General features: G+C 41.5%; 1 protein-coding gene across 3 annotated transcripts in view; it reads left to right on the top strand.

The window, feature by feature from the left end:
• cita (citron rho-interacting serine/threonine kinase a) overlaps window positions 1-24509 on the top strand; it is a 48054-nt gene that overhangs the window by 16808 nt on the left and 6737 nt on the right. For 2 of the 3 annotated variants that reach the window (XM_028971388.1, XM_028971387.1), the window contains exons 11-37: window positions 1529-1634; window positions 2732-2875; window positions 3210-3329; window positions 9149-9319; window positions 9540-9593; window positions 9950-10003; window positions 11377-11517; window positions 11603-11728; window positions 12122-12217; window positions 12312-12428; window positions 13114-13223; window positions 13646-13820; window positions 15029-15226; window positions 15312-15365; window positions 16091-16288; window positions 16448-16641; window positions 16906-17041; window positions 17231-17335; window positions 17492-17632; window positions 18241-18348; window positions 18749-18941; window positions 19277-19444; window positions 22146-22283; window positions 22400-22580; window positions 22669-22760; window positions 22840-22941; window positions 23038-23207. In XM_028971388.1, coding sequence (XP_028827221.1) covers window positions 1529-1634; window positions 2732-2875; window positions 3210-3329; window positions 9149-9319; window positions 9540-9593; window positions 9950-10003; window positions 11377-11517; window positions 11603-11728; window positions 12122-12217; window positions 12312-12428; window positions 13114-13223; window positions 13646-13820; window positions 15029-15226; window positions 15312-15365; window positions 16091-16288; window positions 16448-16641; window positions 16906-17041; window positions 17231-17335; window positions 17492-17632; window positions 18241-18348; window positions 18749-18941; window positions 19277-19444; window positions 22146-22283; window positions 22400-22580; window positions 22669-22760; window positions 22840-22941; window positions 23038-23207 — 3592 coding nt within the window. Of the gene's footprint in view, window positions 1-1528; window positions 1635-2731; window positions 2876-3209; window positions 3330-9148; window positions 9320-9539; window positions 9594-9949; window positions 10004-11376; window positions 11518-11602; window positions 11729-12121; window positions 12218-12311; window positions 12429-13113; window positions 13224-13645; window positions 13821-15028; window positions 15227-15311; window positions 15366-16090; window positions 16289-16447; window positions 16642-16905; window positions 17042-17230; window positions 17336-17491; window positions 17633-18240; window positions 18349-18748; window positions 18942-19276; window positions 19445-20058; window positions 20083-22145; window positions 22284-22399; window positions 22581-22668; window positions 22761-22839; window positions 22942-23037; window positions 23208-24509 lie in introns of all 3 variants that reach the window. The other variant, XM_028971386.1, reaches the window with a different exon arrangement.

Genomic DNA, 24509 nt, shown 5'->3' with positions numbered 1-24509 from the left:
CAGACATTGTATCTATAAGGTCAGAGACTCTCACCTGCTTTGACAGGACCATGAGTAAACCCAAGTCGAAGCATCCTCTCTCAGAGCTGCTTTAGTGTTGCGTGCAGCTTATCATGGATCTCTGCTGTCTGAGGAGAGGAGCACATTCAGGGACCTGTGGCCTGTCAGAGTCTGAGCTATGATTCCTCTGTGTGGACAAATACACATCCATTCTGTCTTAGGGTCTGCAGTCAGCCTAGGTGAGCTCCTGCTACCATGTGCCAAACACAGTTAATCAGCTTTATTCTGACTCCATACACACCATCACAGCCAGGTCACACAGAGGGTGTAAGTGAGAGGGTGTAAGTGTGTATGCATGAGGATAATAAGAGCTCAAGGAACATTATAATCCTCCTTTGATTTCCTATGTCTGGCTGCAGGGCTAAGTGATTTAAAAATCTCTCGTGACAGACACAGTGCCGTGTTTTGGAGGTGGTTTAACAGTCCCTCCCCATCTGCTGATCTGAATGGAGCACTTGTCTTCCTCCTTGAGTACACTTTCCGGTGAACAATGGCCCTGAAAGTAACCTCATTACTCTTCTGTTAGCATCAGGGCCGGCTCTGGGGTTCAGCAGTGCCACTAAAAGCAGCTGACCACACAAAATGGCAGCTCTGAGTGGCGCAGATATTTCTTCTTTTCAGAATGGAAGCAAGATTTTCTGACAGAAACTGTGAACTGATTTGCTGGTAATATATAGGTGTTTTTTAAAACAATTTGAATATGATGTTTCTAGTTAATGTATATTTTATCCCACTAGCCTTCATTATTGGTTTCCTAATTGTTCTGGGTGGGACTGATATTCTGGGCTCTGGACATTTTGAGCTGTTTGCTCAGACTTTCAGCTGCGCAGTGGATCTTTCCCAGGGCATTTACACTTCTTTTGTGGCTATTTCTACACCTCAGCATTTTTATAATAATGAGACAATCACTATTTTCAGACATAATTTGAGACATTATGGAACACCCAGCTGCCTGTGTGATCTAAATATGATTCTTCAGGCCAGGCCTCCTCCTTCCGTGGTCCAGTTCAGAGGTTGAGAGTTGTAAGCACTTTTGGTGGACAGAAGTCAGCATGGGGACCCTGACAGGTCTAGAGCTGTGCAGCCCCATATGCTGATCCTTGCTTTTTCCCATTTTCTGCTTGTAACACCTGTGACCAGCTGATACATTTTATTCACTGTTTTTAATGTTGTGGCTTTTTAAATAATAGTTTTGCTGCAGTTTATATATTACCAGCAACAGCTGTAACGTCCTTCCTCTGCATTAAAAGGTGTTCAATAGAAATTTCATACATTGCTTTGTTGGTGTGATGCTTTTTGTCTCTGTTGGTGAAGAAATCTTGCTTAACCCATTTGTAGTTTTTTGTTAACTTCCATAAAGTCCCCTACTCAACGTATTTTTTTGCTGTTTAATAAATGCTGAACAACATTTTATGAACTAATTAACAAAATTTGTTCTCTCTCTTTTTCTCCCTCTTTCTCTACTCAGATCAGTGACTGCAGGCTTCAACTCTCCGGCAAAGACCAACTCCATGGAAAAAAAATTGCATCTCAAAAGCAAAGAACTACAGGAAACACAAGACAAATGTCACAAGGTATGAGTACTAAGCACCCTCAGCCTCAGATTTTTAATTTTCCTGGGCATTTTATAGGAATTCAGTGTTTTGCTTTATTAGTCACTGTACTGTAAAATATTATTACAGTTGAGAAATCATGTTTATGTAGCAGTATTTTAGAGACACACAATTTAAAGAAAATCAACATTTAACCCATCAAAACACGAGAAGCTTATTTACTTGAAATTGGGTTGGGGCAAAAAGAGGGAGTAAAATCTCAAGAGGCACAAGAGTGACTTTGAAGGTTAGTAAATAAATAAACAAACAAACTCTTGGGGCAGTGTTGGTCTAGAGGGAAAGGAAACAGACCCAGAAGGTTGTCAGTTTGAATCCATGAACCGCCAAGGTACCACTGAGGTAGTACCAGTTATAACTAAGTTAGCACTTTGTTATAAAATACATTTTGTTTTTTGCTGTCTGAGGAGAGGAGCACATGCAGGGACCTGAGGCCTGTCAGAGTTATGATTCCTCTGTGTGGACAAATACACATCCATCCATTCATCCATCCATTGGTTCCACATCCAATCCAAAAGGCTGTCAGTTCGAATCCATAATCCGAGGTGCCATTGAGCAAAGCACCACACACCTCCCGGGCGCCTGTCATGGCTGTCCACTGCTCACCAAGGGTGATGGTTAAAAGCAGAGGACACATTTCGTTGTGTGCACCGTGTGCTGTGCTGTGTTTCACAATGACAATCACTTCACTTTCACTTCACTATTCATGTATGTGCCAGGTTGATTTCGTTAAGGTTTGAGATGAATACATTGTGTGCTCCCAGAGTAAGACTGCAAACCGTAGGGAATAATCTAAAGAACTGGAGCTTTATTCAGTGTTAAATGCATTAATAAGTTCCCCTGGTAAAGATAGAATCACTAATCGGGTCTTCATGCTGACTGACATGCATCCTTTCCCTCACCGCCTGTTTAATTAATAGCTTTATTTAATTAGCATAATGAGACCAAACATGAAAACACTCTGCCTTGTGCGCTTTGCTTCTTGGCTGGCTGCTATCTGGGTTTGCGAGCACTGCTGGAAAAAGCATTTAGACCTTGTTCTTCTGTATGTGGCTGCCCAGATGGAGCAGGAGATCTCCCGGTTTCAGCGTAAGATGACTGACCTCGAGTCAGTCCTTCAACAAAAAGACGTGGAGCTGAAAGCATCTGAGACCCAGAGGAGTATCCTGGAACAGGATCTGGCCACCTACATCACAGAATGCAGTGTGAGTGCAATGCTGCAGTTCTTTTCAATATCTCTGCCTACATCGCAATCGCAATGTATCCCTGCTGCCTTATCACTACTATCCAGACATACAGCATTTTTGTACTTCCAATTTTTTAAATCCCACAATTATTGATTGAGCTTGAATAGTCCATTGGTATTCCATACATGCTCAAACACTCAAATATAAATGATAGACCAATTCTGGGCCTGGTTCACATTCTAGATTCTTGTATTCTCACTCACACCTGTACAAGTATCAGTAGGATCCTTCATGGGCATAATATGTAACTCAGTATTCATGCAGTGGTTTTATGTGTGCATTCATTCTGCAGTCTCTGAAGCGCAGCTTGGAACAGGCACGTGTGGAGGTGTCTCAGGAGGATGACAAGGCTTTGCAGCTGCTCCATGACATCAGAGAGCAGAGCAACAAACTGCAGGAGATCAAGGAGCAGGTGGGGGCTCCTCTCAATCATCACACTACGCTGCACTACATTACTGCCACTAACACAGCCCCCAGACAAACACACAGACACTTTACAAGCTCACCTGTTCCTTCAGACTCAGTCACAGTTGGCAAACGCGATCACATCATGCACAGCTTCACATCCACCCACATTACTGACTTAGTTACTGCACAAAAAACTCCACTAAACAATATCTTTCAGACATAAACCACAACTATTCATTTTCAACTATTCACTTTGCTGAATTGCTGTACTAGTGTATCAGTTTAAGCAGATAATTGAAGATGTACTTTGTTTGAGGTAGCTAGCATGTACTTTTGAGTTGAATAATACTTACAGCCTATTAAGTATTAAGGTGGGCAGTGGTGGCCTAGCGGTCATGCAGAGGACAAATTTCACTGTGTGCACCGTGTGCTGTGCTGCTGTGTATCACATGTGACAATCACTTCACTTTATATCAAGCTTGCTTTGGATATAATTTTAATAAACCATTCCAATTAAGATGGTCCACTGCAAAAAATATACAGTTTTTTTTTTACTTCATGTTCAGAATTGTTTTTCGTTGCTTACTTTTCTGTCAAGTAAAAAAAATATGTAGTTTTCCATTGTGGGTAGTTCAATACCATAAACATGACTCACGCGCACCTGCAAATTGTATTGACAAGTACCCTTAAAAGTCGTACTAGCCTCAACAATCCTGCCTTATTTGAATATATCCTCATATCTCACGTCTTCTGGCAACTTAATTGCTGTATTGAGAGTGGGTTTGCATAAGTGTGGCATGATATGTCAAAATAGCTCTTGGAAGGATACAGAATTAAAAATGCAGAGATGTTGAGCTTTTACAAGACAATCAAGAGATTTATCAATGTGAATTCACATGAACACAAAAAATGAGTAAAAGACAAAAAAAATCCAGAATTAAAAAATGAAGTACAGGGAGTGCAGAATTATTAGGCAAATGAGTATTTTGTCCACATCATCCTCTTCATGCATGTTGTCTTACTCCAAGCTGTATAGGCTCGAAAGCCTACTACCAATTAAGCATAATAGGTGATGGGCATCTCTGTAATGAGAAGGGGTGTGGTCTATTGACATCAACACCCTATTTCAGGTGTGCATAATTATTAGGCAACTTCCTTTCCTTTGCCAAATGGGTCAAAAGAAGGACTTGACAGGCTCAGAAATGTAAAAAATATTGAGATATCTTGCAGAGGGATGCAGCACTTAAAATGGCAAAGCTTCTGAAGCGTGATCATCGAACAATCAAGCGTTTCATTCAAAATAGTCAACAGGGTGTGGAAAAACCAAGGCGCAAAATAACTGCCCATGAACTGAGAAAAGTACAGCTGCCAAGATGCCACTTGCCACCAGTTTGGCCATATTTCAGAGCTGCAATATCACTGGAGTGCCCAAAAGCACAAGGTGTGCAATACTCAGAGACATGGCAAAGGTAAGAAAGGCTGAAAGACGACCACCACTGAACAAGACACACAAGCTGAAACGTCAAGACTGGGCCAAGAAATATCTCAAGACTGATTTTTCTAAGGTTTTATGGACTGATGAAATGAGAGTGAGTCTTGATGGGCCAGATGGATGGGCCCGTGGCTGAATTGGTAAAGGGCAGAGAGCTCCAGTCCGACTCAGACGCCAGCAAGGTGGAGGTGGAGTACTGGTTTCGGCTGGTATCATCAAACATGAGCTTGTGGGGCCTTTTCGGGTTGAGGATGGAGTCAAGCTCAACTCCCAGTCCTACTGCCAGTTTCTGGAAGACACCTTCTTCAAGCAGTGGTACAGGAAGAAGTCTGCATCCTTCAAGAAAAACATGGTTTTCATGCAGGACAATGCTCCATCACACGCGTCCAAGTACTCCACAGCGTGGCTGGCAAGAAAGGGTATAAAAGAAGAAAAACTAATGACATGGCCTCCTTGTTCACCTGATCTGAACCCCATTGAGAACCTGTGATCCATCATCAAATGTGAGATTTACAAGGAGGGAAAACAGTACACCTCTCGGAACAGTGTCTGGGAGGCTGTGGTTGCTGCTGCACGCAATGTTGATGGTGAACAGATCACAACACTTACAGAATCCATGGATGTCAGGCTTTTGTGTGTCCTTGCAAAGAAAGGTGGCTATATTGGTCGCTGATTTGTTTTTGTTTTGTTTTTGAATGTCAGAAATGTATATTTGTGAATGTGGAGATGTTATATTGGTTTCACTGGTAAAAATAAATAATTAAAATGGGTATATATTTGTTTTTTGTTAAGTTGCCTAATAATTATGCACAGTAATAGTCACCTGCACACACAGATATCCCCCTAAAATAGCTAAAAATAAAAACAAACTAAAAACTACTTCCAAAAACATTCAGCTTTGATATGAATGAGTTTTTTGGGTTCATTGAGAACATGGTTGTTGTTCAATAATAAAATTATTCCTCAAAAATACAACTTGCCTAATAATTCTGCACTCCCTGTATTTAGGACCCAAGTGCCATCACCTTTATGAACTGCAGCTCTGAGCTTTGAACTAGACTTCCAGAAGGTCTAAAATCGGTCTGAATGGTACATGAAGATGACATGATTCTGTGGATTCATGAGACCTATATGAACATGATGGGGCGGATTGATAGCCATTGCACATTATTTTTCCAGATATTAAAGTGCATCCGGAAAGTATTCAGAGCACATCACTTTTTCCACATTTTGTTACAGGACTAAATTAAAATTTTTCATCAGAATTCTATTCACGCTGTGAATACTTTCTGGTTGCACTGTATATGCAAACCTTTCTGCTCAAAGCCCATTTGGAATTGGGGAAAGCCAACTACTACTTCATTAGCTAAAGGCTGCCATGGTACTGATGAAAAACATGGAAGAAAAAATTGGTTAGTCGGATTTGAATTCATCTGATCCCTACATACTTGCTGTTCTGCAAACATATACAGCATGTAGTGTCCTATGTATTTGCTCTCTAACATATCAGTGATTCTAAATCCTAATCAGACACTGTTTTTCAAATTATTACCAATATTAATTATTATGTTCACATTTTCACCTGTAAAACATGAAAGGATCTTTGCATTGTAGCGTGAGATGCTGTGCAATTTCATTCTCATATTACTATGACGTTACCTAATTCTTTTCATTTTCAAAAACGATTCAATGTAATGATATTCTCTTAAGGAAATTGAAAAAGAGACAATAGCAATTGAGAAACAAGGGCTTAGAGAGACAAGATGCAGAGAAAGGAAATGGCTGCCTGACTCATACTCTACATGCAGTTCCTGTCTACATCACCACGGAAACTGCAGCTACATCCGATTATGGAGCTGTGCCGGGATGGGGGGGGATCAGTGTCAGCGAACAGTGAGCAGCATATAAATGACATTTTATTTCTGTTAATGGGGATTTAAAACATCCAAATTAGAATGTAGACCAAAACGAAATAATAGTTCCTTGTTTGGACAGACATTACTGGTAGTTTCTGATGCAGACACCTTAATGTGATAAAGGGTTAGCTATAAAGGAGTCAGGTGAATGTCACTTTTCACCTGAGCTCTTTTACTAAATTTTCACACCAATGCATAGCAACTGAGTGCAATCAATATCTATCTAATGTTTATTTGCACCAATTCCCAATGCTTCTCCCTGCCTGGACCCTCTGTCCTGCATTGTTTCAAGTTTAATTATCCAGGTCATTAGATTGTTATATTAATTAGTTTGATACGACATGCTGTAATGTCTCAGGAAGATTCCCATAGCAAGGTGGTGGGAGAGCATTGCCCCACCCCCAAGAGAAGGTCCCCTTTAATAAGTGAGATGCCTGGGTTTTGACCTGGGCAATTTCCTCTGTGGTGGCAGTCATTTATGAAGCCATGTTCTTAGCCTTAATCCTCAGTGATGTGTGTTTTTAATGAGACCTCTTTACATGTCTTGCCCAGACTACATCCTCCTGTAGATTGCTTTTAATTTCATTTTTTTGGTCTAAGTATGTTTTTAATGCATATTTATGAATTACATTAATTCTTAAAATTGATATACAATACTTCAAGGGATTGCTTGAAATATTAATCCTCTTTAATTGAACACTTACTGAATAATTATTCTGAGGGTTGTCTAGACTTTTTACCAGTGAATGCGTTTACAGAATTGTACTGTGTTTTGCCTGGTTCTTTATTTTTTAAACCATACTTTGTCTGCATGACCCAGCTGTACATCAGCTCCTTCTACAGAATTACTGACCTGACTCTCCTCAAAAAAAAAATGAGCAGGAATTCTGTAATGGCAGTAAGTTCATGATACTCCAATTTTTTTGCAGAGATAGCTAGGCATTGAATGTGCCTGCATTTCCCACATCCCTCGAACAGCAATAGTGTCAGTACAGTTGATCCCAGCATGTCTCTCAGCTTGTCTCTGTGTTCTGTGGTATCTGGTGCTCTGTTTGATGCCAGGGAAGGGGCTGGTTTACATACCCCAGGTACAGACACCCCTGCTCTTTACTGAAGTTTGCCGAAGCTATGATTCACCAGGTCCAAAGCCACTGCTGTGGACTAATTGCTTTTAATACAAGATTCTGCACAGCCCATTCCATACTGTATTGTGTGGCATACAGCAGTGCAGTGGCATTTGGTGTCTGGGAGCTTGTGATTATGAACATAGTTGGACCCCCCACATACTGTCTCTCATATGACTGTCCCGTCTTTCCAGCTTTTATTGATTCTCTCACTTCTATCCCACTCATGTTGCCTGCTGTTGAGTCATGCGGAGAGGACTGGCTTAAAAAAGGAAATTGGTTTGACTCAGTCCTGAAGAATACTTTTAAGACCCCGCACCTACCAACCCTGCTCTCTGCATATCACTGGCGTATGAGTAACACCACACTTCTTCCACTCGCTGTGTTAGTGTTGCTGTGAGTCAGTGTCTTGAAAATCCCTTTTGGAGTGTTAGTGTTGGTAGATTTCTGTAAAAACGGTTCTTTTTATTTATGATTGTGATTGTGGTGTTTAAATGTGCAGGTCTTTAAATGAATCTGATCACAACAATTGCAAGTTTGGTTGAGTTTTTAAATATGCTCTTGGAGTCTTAAATTTAACTGAAGTTGTAATGGAAGCCTAATAAAGAGTGTTGGAGGTCGCTCAGTCGGTGCACACACACTTCACTTTTTCTCACCTTGACTTTAACACCTCTCCTTTCCTTTTCCCACCAGATGGGAATAGAGAGGACCCACCTTTGGTGGAGCCGATTTTATTGCATGCTGACTTCTCTCGGCTGTCCTCCTTAAAAAAACTGATCTCTGCAGGCCGTGGTGTATAGCCAATCGTATTATTATTGATGTTGGCTGCACAGCACCGCTGACATATCTTTTTTATTTGAGCTAATGTCCTCTAAGCCTCCCCAATGCGGCGTATATTAAACTGCAGCAGCACAGGGCCCCATGGTGGAAAACATTTAATCATTTTGGAATTTGTGTCGCGACTGCACTGCAATGCAATTAAGTGCCATATGAACTCTGAAACGTAGGCGCTGCTTATTTTAATAGATTTACTCAAGATAAACTGCAATTAACCTATCTGGCCCTGGCCCTGCACATGTCTTCTGCTTTTTTGAGGCACTACTGGAGAAGATCATTTTTGTTATGTTTAAACATTATTTATTTTTTATTTATAAAAACATTATTTAAGACATTATTTTAATGTGCATTTACAATTTATTCAACAGACTGTTAATCTTTAAAAAGTCTGATGCAGATTTCAGAGACTGTCATCCACATTTAATAGTGGTGTTTTATGCATGCGATGCAACAGGAGTACCATGCCCAACTGGAGGAGATGCAGGTGACCATCCGGCAGCTGGAGGAAGACCTGTCCGCTGCCCGTCGCCGTAGTGACCTTTACGAAGCAGAGCTCCGCGAATCGCGACAGACCAGTGAGGAGCTCAAGAGGAAGGCAGCTGAATACCAGCAGAGGATCCAGAAGGTCTGTCTGGGGTTGGTGTAGGATAGTTGCTGAATGTCTTTTAATTTCAGAAAATTGTAGCAGTATAAATCAAAACTCAGTGGGTGCTTTTGAATTTTTGTTGATGCCTGTCTCCTCACTGAGTAGCGATTCAGTTGTCCCAGTAACCAGTACTAACAATTATTTATTATTAGCAGATCATCGCTGACCTCACTGACTTATTCTCCTCATTGTGTTGTAGGCCAAAGAGCAAGGCAAAGCTGATGTGGAGGAGGTGCTCTCCAAGCTAGAAAAGGTGGGAAAGAACTGTTTATAGCACTATTACTACAGCTAAGTTGCAGTTGCTATAAATAGCTGCTGCAAATAAATATGTGACTATTTTTTGTATAACGTTTTTTGTGTCTGTGTGTGTGTGTGTGTGTGTGTGTGTGTGTGTGTATATGTATGTATGTATGTATTTATGTATATGAATGATATGTGATAATGATGTGACTGAACTAATATTGTCTTTTGTTGGAAGGTAATACTTTTTATGAAAAGCCATTGAATTTGAATTCACTCAGTCAGCTGCTCCCACAGCTGTCTGATATGTAATTCCTTCAGGACATGAATGTTTGTGAATTTTAATTCTTCTCTCCTCTATGCATTTAGACTAATGCAGAACAACAAGCCAAAATCCAGGAGCTCCAAGACAAACTCTCCAAGGTAATTCAGCTTCTTTCTCTCTGCTGGTGTGGACATGCTGAAAAGACTGAAGCAGCATTGTGACTTTGTTCAGTGAAGCATATTGAGTGGTTGGGCATAATCTGTTCACAGGGTGGAGTGAATGGCTTCATCACATGCTGTCTTTATCTTCACCACAATGAGCCCAGAATGAATAAAAGGACTGGGCCCTGTGTTTTGTTGATGCATGTATTTTGCAATACATGCATTTGCAATGTGTAGATTTTCTGATTGTAGTTCAAATTGTGCTTTATGGTGCAAATTAGTATCACACAATATTAAAATATCTCATGTTTACAAAATTATTGGAATGTCTGACCAGTTTGACTGCACATGGCTAACACAAGCACATCAGTGCTAAGCATGAGTGAGTTTTTTTGGTGGGTTCATATGCATCGCACAAAAAGCCCAGCTGTGCGGCTTTTTATATACATAAACTGTCGCTTTGTTTCGTCAAGGAAAAAAAAAGGTGGTGCAGATTTTTGTTGTTGCTTGTTGTGTTCATTGATTCATTTACAGCAACTGGAACATCCTGGTGAGAGAAGCTCTGGATGCTAGAATGTCCCCACATTGAAGACCAATGCAGCTGTTTGTTTAGTGTGACCAGGAAGAGGCACTTCACCAGGATGTATTTTAGGGCTGGTCAACGAGCTAGTTATATTATTTATAACCAATGACAATAGAAACACGACAGTGATAAAAATGACAGTGTAGATTAATAGAATGACAATATGGAGCAGTGTGAATACTGCTATATACGATGGATGGAACTTGAGCAGTTTGAATTTGAGCACTACTGGATAGACAGTGAATTCTGTGGAGACGTAGTTAAATGACTAACAAACTAAAATCCCATTCCCTCTATCATAATTGTACTCTTGCTGGAACATTTAGGTCACCTTGTGTTCCAATATATGCTGTTTAAATTTAAACCAATCACAGTATAAGACACACCGCCTACCCCTTGTGTGTGTGTAGCATGGTGCCATTCCCACTGCTGATATATACTGATAAGCTGACAGACTGATTGAAAAAGTCACACATTCAGTCTTCTTTCAGCTACAAGGCTCACTCTGTGGGACACTGTTCTACAATACTCTGAAACTTCATGTTGCAGCCCACACATAGCACAGCATTGGTTGTTCCTCTGGTTGAATGAACTGAATTAACTGTACAGGTTTTGGTTTAGACCTGTGTTAACAATATGTATGGTCAGTAAACTAAAATGTTACTTATTTTGGGCAATAGAATGCTTTTCATGAGGCACCAGATATACACTGCTGCAGAAAGCAGACCTCACCAGTAATTATTCAGTCTGAAATTTCTGTACTTTGTTGACCTTTCCATAACCCTAGGCAGTGAAGGCAAGCACAGAAGCAACAGAGCTGTTGCAGAACATACGTCAGGCCAAAGAGCGTCTGGAGCGCGAGCTGGAGCGCCTACGCAGCAAATCAGACCCCAGCGACACTCTTCGCAGGCGGCTTCGAGAGACAGAGGCATGAATATGATTCCCTCACCGCTGTACACTTAGTTCACCCAGTATTTTGTAATGCTTTATTAACTTTTTGTTTGTGGCTGTAGGAAGGAAGGAAGACTCTGGAGAACCAAGTCAAGAGGCTGGAGATGGTGGAGCGTAGGGAGAACAAGCTGAAAGATGACATTCAGACCAAATCCCAACAGATTCAGCAGATGGCTGATAAGATTTTGGTAAGAGATGGGTACTTGAGGTGGGGGTTGCACAGCCCTGTAAGTCCTCTGTTGCTCCTCCTCTGTCTGTAGCTTACCACTCTCTGTGGCTGATTACATTTTATCACAGGCACACATTCACATACTCACACCCATCCTTCTGAAGAGGGCTGTCCTGGCTCTACAGTACACACACACACACAGTTGTACTTGCCCTGCTTTCTGCCGGTCGCACTTCTGCCTCAGCTTGTTGGCCAGCATGAACGGCCTCTTCTATCACTCGGTCAGGGACATGCAGCTCTTTAAAGCAAGTTTCTCACCATAACTGCAAATTGCAATAATTTGAACGCCATTTGTCCATTGTTTTTATGTTGTTGGACAATATTGCTAATATTCTTGTGCATACTGTTGAAGGAGCTAGAGGAGAACCTAAGGGAGACCCAGGCAACAGCCCAGCGTATGGAAGCCCACCTTGTGCAAAAGGAGCGGCTCTATGAGGACAAGATCAAGGTAACTTTTAACCACTTTTAACACAAACATTACATTATGTTTTGGTTTATATATTTGTATTACTCAATCAGTGTACGTATTTCTGTGTGTGCAGGTTCTGGAGGCCCAGATGAAGGCAGACCTGGCTGAGAAGGAGAGGTTAGAGACCAAGCGAGCTCAGCATCAGGAGGAAGCCCGAGAGAAATGCAAACTCATCAGTGAGCAGAAGGCAGTGAGTCACTCAAATCCGCCCTGCCTTCCCTTTATCCTTCCTCGGTAGCCACAGATGAGGATGCTCCAGCATCATGAACATCTACAAACAACTTTATAAACCTTTTGCTCTAGAGACCTTTTTGTGTGCTTGTCTTTCAAGCTTTCTTTCTTGGTCTGACAACAGATCTTCTGGCCTGTTTCTGACTTTAGCTGTGTTTGTTGTGCTGGGCACTGGGCCCAGTTTGTGGAAAGATTAGATTTGCAATAGGGTAAAAGGCTTTGATTAATTCTCAGGAATCCTTCTGATGAGCTTTATTGAGTTCAGCCTTTAGCCAGTGATCTGGTTAACATGATAGACTCAAATTAACTAATTTATCTTGAAAACGATGGGGTTGAAAAAGGGTGGATTTGAGATCTGGTTGGCAGGGGTGTCCTGAAAGAGGTGGATATTTATGGTTAAAACCTCAAAATACAGTTTGTGGGGAGTATGAAAAGGCATAACAGTACAATGGCGATACTACAAAGTTCATACATCACTGACTTTTGGGCCAAACTAACTAAATATTTCAAGGACATTTAGGAAAGCTTATTTCAGCACTAACTAGCCATTAAATAATGGATGTTCAGTGTCTTCAGCCTGCTGCCGTAGTTGGTTTGAAGTTGCACAAGAGTTCACAGACAGCTGTTCTCACTGTTTCCTCCAGACCATCAGCGCCATGGATTCAAAGATGAAAAACCTAGAGCAGCGCATTGCAGAACTGTCAGAGGCCAACAAACTGGCCGCCAACAGCAGCATCTACACACAGAAGAATATGTGAGTTTTTTCTATACATAATCAGCCTACCTATGGGATCACTTCCCTGAAGTTAACTCAAATCCATCCAAGTGACATTTCCTGGATTCCATTAAATAATTTTAGATCACCATGACCTTCTAGTTTAGGTGTCTGATTATAAGACTCAGCCCTGTCCACTGTGTGCTTCACATTCAGATTGTGAGGAGGGATTTCATTTTCAGAGAAGGGCATGAATAAGACTGCTTCCTCTGTCATTTTCATCTGTAGTGAATGAGGCATGCACCAAAACTGCTTGGCGGCTATGAGAGTCATACAGAGCTACAATGAGATCATTCATGTTTTTGTTTAATATTCCCTGTGAATGAACAAATGCTACTAATGTCATTTGTGTGTCACTTTCTTTAAAGCTTCAGTGTCCTTCATGGCTGTTTTTTTAACAGGAAAGCCCAGGAGGAGATGATCTCAGAGCTGAGGCAGCAGAAGTTCTACCTGGAGTCTCAGGCAGGGAAGCTGGAGGCTCACAATGCCAAACTTGAGGAGCAGCTGGAGAAGATGAGTCAGCAGGAGCAGAGCAAGAAGAGTCGCCTGATGGAGCTGGAGACCAGACTTCGAGAGGTGAGGCGGAGCAGGAGGAAGTGGAAAAATCAGCAGAAGAGTAAGATAGGGAGGAAGAGAACAGCAAATTTGTATTTATGAATTGAAGAGAATGGGCTACACATCCCTATGGGGATGTCTTTGTGACCGTGCTTCTGACTATTAAAAAAAAAAAAAACAGTTAAATGAGACCAGAATCACTGGGAGAGGCTAAGTTGTGTTTTTTTCTATAACCTAAACATAACAATATTATTGTTTATGTGGTTCTAAGCAAAAAGCAAAAACAGAGATGTCAAATAAAATTAATATTAGTATAATATAAAAGTAACAAGCTTCCTTCAACTCCAGTACTTCCAAAGGTAAATTCTTGTCTTTAGGGATTTTGAAAAGGTTATCCATGCCTTCATTTCATCTCGTTTGGACTGTTGTAATAGCCCATAAGTAAGTGTTGGTGGATCTCTGATTAACCGACTGCAGTTGGGTTCAAAAAGCTGCAGCTCGGCTTTAAAATGTCTCACGTAAGCAGGATCACATATCACCCATATTGGCTTCTTTGCACTGGCTCCCCATTTAAGATTTTACTTTTTTTTTTTTTTTTTTTTTTTTAAAGGCTTTAAATTACTTAACTCCTCCATACCTCAGTGGTCTGCACACTTGATCTAGCTCACTAAGATCTGCTGAACAAATGCTACTGTCTTTTCCAAGGTCCAGATGAAAACATAGCGGTGATCGGGCTTTTTGCACCAGCATGGGTGGTAGTGGCCTAGTGGGTAACACACTCACGTATAAACCAGAAGACCCAGGTTCAAATCCTTACTACCATTGTGTCCTTGAGCAAGACACTTAACCCCAAGTTGCTCCAGGGGGGGACTGTCCCTGTAACTACTGATTTGTAAATGGCTCTGTATAAGGGAGTCTGATAAATGCTGTAAATGTAAGCAGCCCCTAGACTGTAGAATAAACTGCCTTTGCACATCAGAACTTTTCCAACATAATTAAAAACTATTTTTTATTCATTGGCTTTTATCTATGATTGTGTATTTGTGTGACATTTTAATAATTTTTATATCATATTTTATATTGTTGTTTTTTTTGGATGATTATGACAATCACTTTATTTTTGGATGTGGATTGGAAAATAATAAAATGCTTGAGAGAAAGAGGTGAAGTATAGCTCTTACAATAAAGCTATCATTCAGAGATATTGATTGCTATTAAATCTGCTTCAGATTGGTCTGGAACACGAAGAGCAGAAGTTGGAGATCAAGCGGCAGGTGACGGAGCTCACTCTGTCACTGCAGGAGCGCGAGTCTCAGATCAGCGGTCTGCAGGCAGCACGCCAGGCCCTGGAGTGTCAGCTACAGCAGGCCAAGACAGAGCTGGAGGAGACCACGGCTGAGGCTGAGGAGGAGATCACTGCACTTAGAGTGAGAAGAGAAATGTACTCTCATACAGAACACCGGGCACATAATTTATGTTTGACAAGCAAGTTGTGGTCTCTGTCGCACGCAGGCTCACCGCGATGAGATTCAGCGCAAGTTCGATGCATTGAGAGACAGCTGCTCGGTGAGTGGCTTTGACCTCAGCTTCCTTGCTGCTGCGTATGACAGCTGGCCAGACACACAAATCAGGAGTTCATCCAGCAGTTAGAGAAGGATTATGAACCACAATCCTTACACCCTATTCAAGTCACAGGAAAAAGTATTTTACGTTACCTTGATTTATTTTCTCGATGAAATGAAATGACTGCTGATCTCTTGAGCTGAATGAATTGACAAGAATCCACTGAAGGCTACTAAAGGTTTCAGGGACAGAGCTTGTTTGATTGACTCCTCTTTTTCTGGCCAAGGATAAACGCGGGATTATTTGAAGCTGCTTGGCTGGTTTTTCTCCACAGGCCACCCCACAGAGATGATGTGCGTAGAGGCCTGCTCATGTCACACAGGACCGATCATGAGATGGGTTTTAAAGTAGTACCATGCAGCTTCAGAGATTCAGATTAACCTCATTGTGATACTATTTTAGAGCTCTGTTCACATGTTAAATATGGGATTTCAAATAAATCACTAATAGCACTTGAAATGTAAAGCTTCTGCAGGACCATGTGACTTAAAAAAATATCATGCTTACTACTAATAATAAATCTATCCCAGCTTACAGCTTTTTGATAATCAGCCTTATGAACAAGGCCGACACCATTGCTGGTTCAGACAGTATTATATTTTCCACTGTTCACATTTGCACTACAGAACAACAAGACCAATAATAGCGTGTGTGTGTGTGGTGCTCAGGTGATTACAGACCTGGAGGAGCAGTTGACCCAGCTGAGCCAGGAGAACGCTGAGCTGAACCGGCAGAACTTCTACTTGTCCAAGCAGCTGGATGAAGTCAGCGGTGAGCGAGAGGAGCGCCTGCAGCTCAGTCAGGACGTTGACCGCCTGCGCCGGGAGGTGGCGGACCGTGAGATGCATCTTAACAACCAGAAACAGGTAAAAACACACTGCCTGAGCCCTGCTTGGCTTTTCATTTAAACTTTAACAATAAATACTGGATGAACAAAATACATGTAAAAACAGGTACAACACTCAAATATTGTCACATGTGTAATCTGCAAATGAATTTATTTTTGTTTTTATTTTGTGCTATAGAACATTGAAACGCTGAAGACCACATGTAGCATGCTGGAGGAGCAGGTGGTGGAGCTGGAGAGTTTGAATGATGAACTGCTGGAAAAGGAACGTCAGTGGGAGTCCTGGAGATCAGCACTGGAAGATGAAAAAAGCCAGGCTGAGAGAAGAACCAGAGACCTTCAGAGACTACTTGACAATGAGAAGCAAAACAGGTGACACAGACTTCTGAATACCTTTGTATGTTATCTATGTCCACAGACTCACATGCCTGTTGGATCGATTAAGGCTTAGTCCAAAAAATGTGGCATACATTATCACATGGAATCTTGGTAATGCTGAATGTTTGTAGACTGTTAACATAATGCTTTCACACCATCAATACTCCCAATACTAAAAGGGCTTACTACTTAACATGATGAGCTCTTCATTTCTGTCAGTGTTGCCCTTACATTTGCCCTTTCCCTTCGCGGCTGTAGGCTGCGTGCAGACCAGCGCAGCTCTGAGTCTCGTCAGGCAGTGGAGCTGGCGGTGAGGGAACACAAGGCTGAGATCATTGCCCTGCAGCAGGCCCTCAAAGAGCAGAGATTAAAGGCAGAGAGTCTTTCTGACACAGTGAGTCTCTTTGTTGCTCATGCTGACAGGGTCGACATCTCCTAACCACGTCTGTGCCATCAACCAATTTTATCCTTCAGCATTCTCTTCATCATAGCAACTTTTTTCAGTATACTGCATGGTTTAGACTGTATACTGTGTGTGAAGAACATTTTTTGTGTGTGATTGTCCTCTGTCATGTTTCCTCAGCTGAATGACTTGGAGAAGAAGCATGCCATGTTAGAGATGAATGCTCGCAGCCTTCAGCAGAAACTGGAGACTGAGAGAGAGCTAAAGCAGAGACTCATGGAAGAGGTACAATGTTTATTAAAAAAAATGAATATTGTCATCATGAAAAAAAATAAATTGGAAAAGGAATTTCTTTCATTGTGAGGTACACCAGTCCGTTGCTGTCCCTCTACTCATCTAGAACCCTCCTAGTTTTGAACGGAGACTCTGTTTTTGTACCAGCAAGGGAAACTGCAGCAGCAAATGGACCTGCAGAAGACCCACATCTTTCGGCTGACTCAAGGCCTGCAGGATGCCCTGGATCAGACAGACATGCTGAAGACTGAGAGAACAGACCTGGAGTACCAGCTGGAGAACATTCAGGTACACAGGGATGTGAGACCTTAAATTACCTGGTATTGGTGTTTGTTGGGCTACCTTTAGTGCTACACAAGGAAACTGAAGATTATTGTTAATATTATTATAATAATAAATGTTAGTGACTTGTGGAGATGCATGATTAAGTGTACTTTTGTAATATAATATACATGTAGCACTGTTGATTTTATCACTTGGCTTTTTTACTGTGTATTTACTGTGGATGCCTGTCAATAATAAATATATTATTGAAAATAAATAATATTCATGTGTCTAAACTAGTTACATAGTACTCCTTGTAAAAAAGTTTGAGAACCACTGCTTTAAACCACTGTGACAAATTTTGATCCTTGTACACATACCACAGAACGCCCAAGTGAATTTTGTGTTTGATTTCTGTGCTCCATGGAGCTTTGCATAGGAACCTGAACTAAATACCCCATCTGCGCAGTCATTGACAGTGTTTTGACACAAATAAGTACGTGTAATCATGCTATGAATATATTTGCCATGAATGCTTTTTCAGAAGGGTCTCTTGTAGGATGAAAGGATGCATTACTTCTTAAACCCATTTCTTGCACTCTCTTTTTCTCTTTCATTGCTTCTCTTCCCAGGCTGTGTACTCCCATGAGAAAGTTAAAATGGAAGGTACCATATCCCAGCAGACAAAGCTCATTGACTTCCTCCAAGCCAAGATGGATCAGCCCAGTAAGAAGAAGAAGGTGAGGGCCATGGGATCTGTTTCTTGAGCACTCTGTACTAATCTAGGTCTTCCTCAAGACACCCTGTCTTCCTCATTCATAAATTCTCATTATATGAGAATGTTACATCTGTACTGTGGAAGTGAATTAGAAAGGCGTGTAATTGTCCATTTATGGTTAACCGTAAAGAGGACTTCACACAGTGCTCTGAAGTGAAGATGGAATGGAACCTCTCACACACAGTATGCTCTGTTGAAATTTTATCCCTTTTTTATGCATAATAGAAATATATGCATATATCCATAACTGGTATCTATAACATAAACATAACAATATTATTGTTTATGTGGTTCTAAGCAAAAAGCAAAAACAGAGATATCAAACTAAGCAGTTTACATTGGGGCTTTGTGTTTATTCACAGGGCATTTTTGGTCGTCGGCGGGAGGATATGGGGGCTACCTGCAGCAGTGTGGCCAGTGCACAGGCACAGACAGCAGTACCCATGCAGTATAGTGATATGAAGGTGGCTCTGGAGAAGGAGCGAACCCGCTGCTCTGAACTTGAAGAAGCACTGCAGAAAATGAGGATTGAGCTGCGTTCTCTGAGAGAGGAGGGTGAGGACTTGCATACAATCTTCAAATTATATGGTCACACTGCATTTTATCACTTTTTTTGCATCAATAAAGGAGCCATGTATCTTAGTATCATTTCTGATCATTGTAAGGAATTGATATTAACAATGTGTGGTTTTGTACAAGTTAGAATCCTGTAGGCTTGACTGGTATTGGCTGATCAAACTCTAAGCCAGAGTCTTAGACAGTGAGTGACTAATGCCCTGCATCTCTGAGGACTAGAGTAATTGGCACAGCACAGCTTCCTCCACATCCCTGAGAGTGTCTTTAGTCTCTGGCTTTGATTGAGCATATCTGCCGTATCTGCTCCCTCTCAGCGGCTCATTTCAAAGCCCAGGAGCACCCAGCCCCTTCCACCCCGGCATCAGCTCGTCAGCAGATCATCATGTCTGCTATCGTCAAATCTCCTGAGCACCAGCCCAACCCCAGCAGCTTGCTGGCCCCAGCGAGCTCTGCCCGACGCAAGGAGAACTCCACACCAGAAGGTGAGTCACTCAGTGCTTACTGTGGTGTGAGGAGCAGCCCAGTAGTGCTGTAATGAGACTGTTGTCAACAGTCTGTTCAGCTGTTCAGCACGTGTGTTTACCCCTGCGTGGATTGTATATTGAAGATCATTGAGTGATATTCATTTGGGCAGAGCTAAAATATGAGTCTGACTCAACAAGACGTGCTTGTCCTTACAAGAAATGTCTGCCCTTAGTCGTAATTTACCAATTCATCTTACAACTGACTTCCTCTCTAGACCGCTTCATAAAGTACAGCTGTGTAATAAATAAATAAATAAATAAACAGATGATATATACGAGAGAGAGAGAGAAACCTGTAATTCACCAGCCTTCATCTCTCCCAAGGTTTCCTTTTTCATCATCGTGCTTCTCTCTCTATCTCTCTCTCTCTTGTCTGTCTCTTGGCCCTGTCCTTCCGAGGTCAGATCAATGTGCTGTGTGATGGCTGAACTGCCCCAGCAAATCTTACCGTCCCTTAGTATGCCAACTGTCCTCTCTGACTGCTCTGTATCTTTTAATCTCTCTATTTCTGCGCATCGTCCGTTCACACACACCTTTGAGCTCTTTATCTTCTCTCTTTGTACAATTTACAGAGAAGAGGAGAGTGACTTTTGAAAGTAAGTAAGCTTATATACTCATTCTTCTTTGGAGACACCAGTTCATTGTTTATGCTCCTTTAAGGCTTTTCCTGTAAACAGATTTATAAAGCTTTGCACTTATCTGCCTGGACTGCCCTGTTCTACATTAGGTTTTTTAGATAGTTTAATCCACGTTTCATCAGTACATTGCTGCACTAATCTGAGTATATCCCTGACCCAGGTGCAAAACGCATGTTTCTTTGATCCCCAGTTCATCAGCGGTTGACTTTCATGTATGATGCATGCACTATATTTGCATCTGACTAATTTAGAATGGAAATTGAATGGAGTGGGACAGCTACAATTCATAATTTGTGTTGCATTGCATTGTGTTGCATTATTTCTTTTTTTTCTGTAACTGGGTAGCATGTCTTATGCATGTGAAATGCTTGTGCTTAGAAAAGGATATGATTTTCCCCATTGGGTTGTATTTGGTATGAAACTGTTTCTGTCAGTGTTTAAGGAATGGATTTGTGATTTGCATATGTTTGCCCTTCAGCCTAAAACAGCAGTGTTTGGTGTAACTGTGAACTCAGACTGGTTCGCTGTCATAAGTATAAAACGTGATATTTAATTGAAGTGTTAAGGCTTTGAAGGTCAAGGTCTTGGTATATTTACAATACTTATGCGGAACATGAAATTAAGTCAGCCACTGTCACTCATTATTTTCAGATCAATACCAATATGTCCATTCTGAGCAAGAGGTCTTAACTAAAAGCTGTCAGAGCCAACATAAGCTGACAAACCTGCATCAAATCTCAGCACAGATTTTAGAGGAAGCTGATTAGCAGATTGGCTATATATATGAGAAGCTCTTTGAGCATAGCCCATGGGAGGTGCCACTCCAAATAACACAATGAAACTGACTGCCTGTCACTCAACCGGATCAAGTTCAGTATGGAGATGCACTGGAACCTAATAATGGCCAATAAGATATTGTCTGACAAAGCTAATTAGGAGGCACTTTGGTCATTATGACAATTTGGAGGCATTTTTTATTAGTATTCACCTACTTTTTTGTTTTTTTAGTTATTTAGTAGTGATGCTGGGAACAAATTTCATCAGGCACCTCATGCTTTGACGTGATGTCTGCATTATATGGCAAGAACATTTTTGTCGATTTATTGTTTATTCTTATGTATTTATTATGTGTTTATTCTTATAGTCTTATGTATTTTTTATTTTATTTTTGTGGTTGTCAAGTGTAATGCCACTTCTACATGTACAGGGTTTAAATATCTCCTCTGTGGCTTATTTTTATTTACTTTATTCAAGTACAGTAAAGAAAAACAACTTATTAAAACTTTTATTTATTAGAAAATCTAATTTAAATCTAAATCAAATTACAGAATGTTATCAGCTTTGGCGATTGGAATGCAATTGAAACACTTACACTTGCCTCATCAAAGAACCTTATGTTTCTGAATCGTGTTCTTTAAGCGGTTTCACTGACATTGGTCTCTCAACTTTCAAGTACAGTATCTTGTTCCCACTGCCCTGTGTGATTGTTTCACATTTGGTCAAAACCAATTTCATTTGCAGTCATGGGGAGTTGGCTGAGAAATAACAAACAATTTGAAAAAATTAGAACAAAGTGCGGTGTAAGAACTTCTTTACAATGGTTTTACTATACTGTATAAAATGTTGTTTTCTTTACTGAATGGTCATCCCCTCAGTGAGTGTTTCAGGTGATCAGCATTAGTACCACAGTAGCGTGGTAGTAGCCTAGTGGGTAACACACTCGCCTATGAACCAGAAGACCCGGGTTCGAATCCCACTTACTACCATTGTGTCCCTGAGCAAGACACTTAACCCTAAATTGCTCCAGGGAGACTCTCCCTGTAATACTGATTGTAAGTCGCTCTGGATAAGGGCGTCTGATAAATGCTGTAAAAGCTTGGGGAATTAAGAATATAGTCTTCAACAAGTTAAACATTTCATAGTGTCAGAGCGTAGAGATGGCATCTTTGCTCTGTGAAATTTCGATTTCTCCACAACTTGGAATTTTACTTTTCTCTCTGTCTCCCCTCCCCTTTCTGCAGAGTATGGTCGGCGTGTGAAGGAGAGGATGCACCACAACATTCCTCACCGCTTTACTGTGTGTCTGAACATGCGAGCTGCTAAGTGTGCGGTCTGTCTAGACACGGTGCACTTTGGCCGGCAGGCTGCCACCTGTGTTGGTGAGACATATGCTGTAGCACATGTTCCGCCGTAGCCCAGGTGTTCTTCAGTGGTGTCTTTCTGACACCCCCCCCCCCCAACACACACACACACTTCCCGCTCTCTGTCCTTTCAGAGTGCCACGCACTGTGTCACCCTAAGTGTTCGCCCTGCCTGCCCGCTACCTGTGGCCTGCCACCTGAGTACGCCACACACTTCAACGAGGCGCTGTGTAGGGAGAGAGCCACTTCCCCCACCATGCAGATGAAGGAGGCCAGTGGACATGTTCGTCTGGAGGGCTGGATGAAGCAGCCCAGGTGGGTCATATCAATATATGAATATATGGTAGATGGTGAATTGACCATATTAAGTTATTCTGAAGAATTTGTGGATGTGTGTCTGCAGAAATGGGAAACGGGGTCAGCAGGGCTGGGAGAGGAAATATGTGGTGCTAGATGGGACCAAGTTATCCATCTATGAATCTGAGCCCAGAGAAGGTAATCCCTGTCTTCCCTGAGGATGTATCCATTGAATTCAAGTTTAATTGCCGTGTGTGTCTGTTTTTGCACATCTTAGACTCTCAGGCTGAGGAGGAGTTTGAACTGTGTCTTCCTGACGGAGAAGTAACTGTCCATGGTGCTGTTGGAGCATCTGAGTTCATCAACACTGCCAAATCAGGTATGTAACACACACAATCATCCATAACAAGGCTGCAGTGGGCTAAATTCTGCATTTGATGAAAATGTACACCTTGATGTCTGGCTTTCTGCACAGATATACCATACGTGCTAAAGCTCGAGTCTCACCCTCACACCACCTGCTGGCCTGGTCAGTGCCTCTACTTCATGGCGCCCAGTTTCCCTGATAAACAGCGCTGGGTTGCTGTTCTGGAGTCAGTGGTGATCGGCAGCCGGGGCTCCAGGGATAAGGCAGAGAATGATGCGGTTAGTGTGTTTGTGTGTGTGTGTTCGACAACAATTACAGGGCTCATAGCATTCAGGTGCCACTGATGTGGCTCTGAAAATAAAGAAATAAAAAAATAATAATGAGTCAATCAGAGGCCAATCAGAGATAGGGAATGGGCGGACCTTTGGTCTTGGACAAACAGATACAGATCCAGCAGTTGCTCCAGCTGTGAATGTGTTTAGTGTTTACCATACTGGCAACAACATGTACAGCACATTTTCAAAGCAAGGGAAGATACCAAAGATGCCAATAAAGGCATAAAGAATAAATGACGCTGGGCTTGGATGGAGGAGGTGGGTCGTGACGAAAAGCCTTTTCGCACACAAAAAAAAGCTCGCACACAAAGTGCAGACTTCTGCACTTTGTGTGCGAGGAAGCTGCTGTATGGAGCTAGAGGGGAAATGTTATGTCGTGGCAGGGATTAGATCCCAGTCATAAAGCAGCAGTCCGAGCAGTTAAAGCTGTAAAACTGGCTGGGATCAGGTTCGAGTCGAGCTGGTGCAGTAAATGAGCGGTCAGCAAACATGATCAGAGTGTTTCACATGTTCCACATTTGGTTTATAAAATGTTAGTGTTTTAACAAAATGTTTATCTGACCAATCGCGTGTCTGATTAAAAAATTGGTTGTTGATGAGCATGACCTGTCATTTGCTATTGCTCAGCCACTCGTCACTTTATGTAAGAAATTAATGGAGGATAAACCCTCTCTCGCACATCTGTCCATCTGGAGGCAGCATGTCAGCTGTCTTGTTACACACAGCATGTCACCAGAGTTTAATAAACGTCTGTCTGAGAAGCTAAAGTAAGCAACTTTTTCTAGTTTTCTAATTCGTATTTACAGTTTATCATTTATTTAATAGCAAGTTGTTATGAATAACCTTAAGTGTATTTTAATTAACGGCTACTAATCAATTCCTTGTTTACTTTGGAGTACTACAGATGCTACTGTAAATATAGGTTTATACCGGGTTTGTTCATCTCATGTCTGAATATTGTTCATTTATTTCCACAAAATGTCTCATTTAAGTGGCTACTTACTGGGGAGCATACCCATGGACCCTGCTTGACAATAATGATTATCAGGGTTATACACAAGCTTTTTATGTATCTGGGCCCAGGGGCCATCAAGCAATTTGTTAAAAGTGTGTTGCATATATAGCACCCCCAACCTGCTCACCTCCTGGGAATGGGAAAAAAATTAAATAGAATTTCCCCAATATCAGCCCTGTAATTAAGAGACTGAAAGCTGCCTGCAACATTTTCTCATTTTTAAATAGTAT

The sequence above is a fragment of the Denticeps clupeoides genome, chromosome 3 (genome assembly GCF_900700375.1).
Source record: "Denticeps clupeoides chromosome 3, fDenClu1.1, whole genome shotgun sequence".
Lineage (NCBI taxonomy): Eukaryota > Metazoa > Chordata > Actinopteri > Clupeiformes > Denticipitidae > Denticeps > Denticeps clupeoides.
The sequence above is the reverse complement of the archived record's forward strand: the minus strand, read 5'-3'. Positions and strand labels throughout refer to the sequence as shown.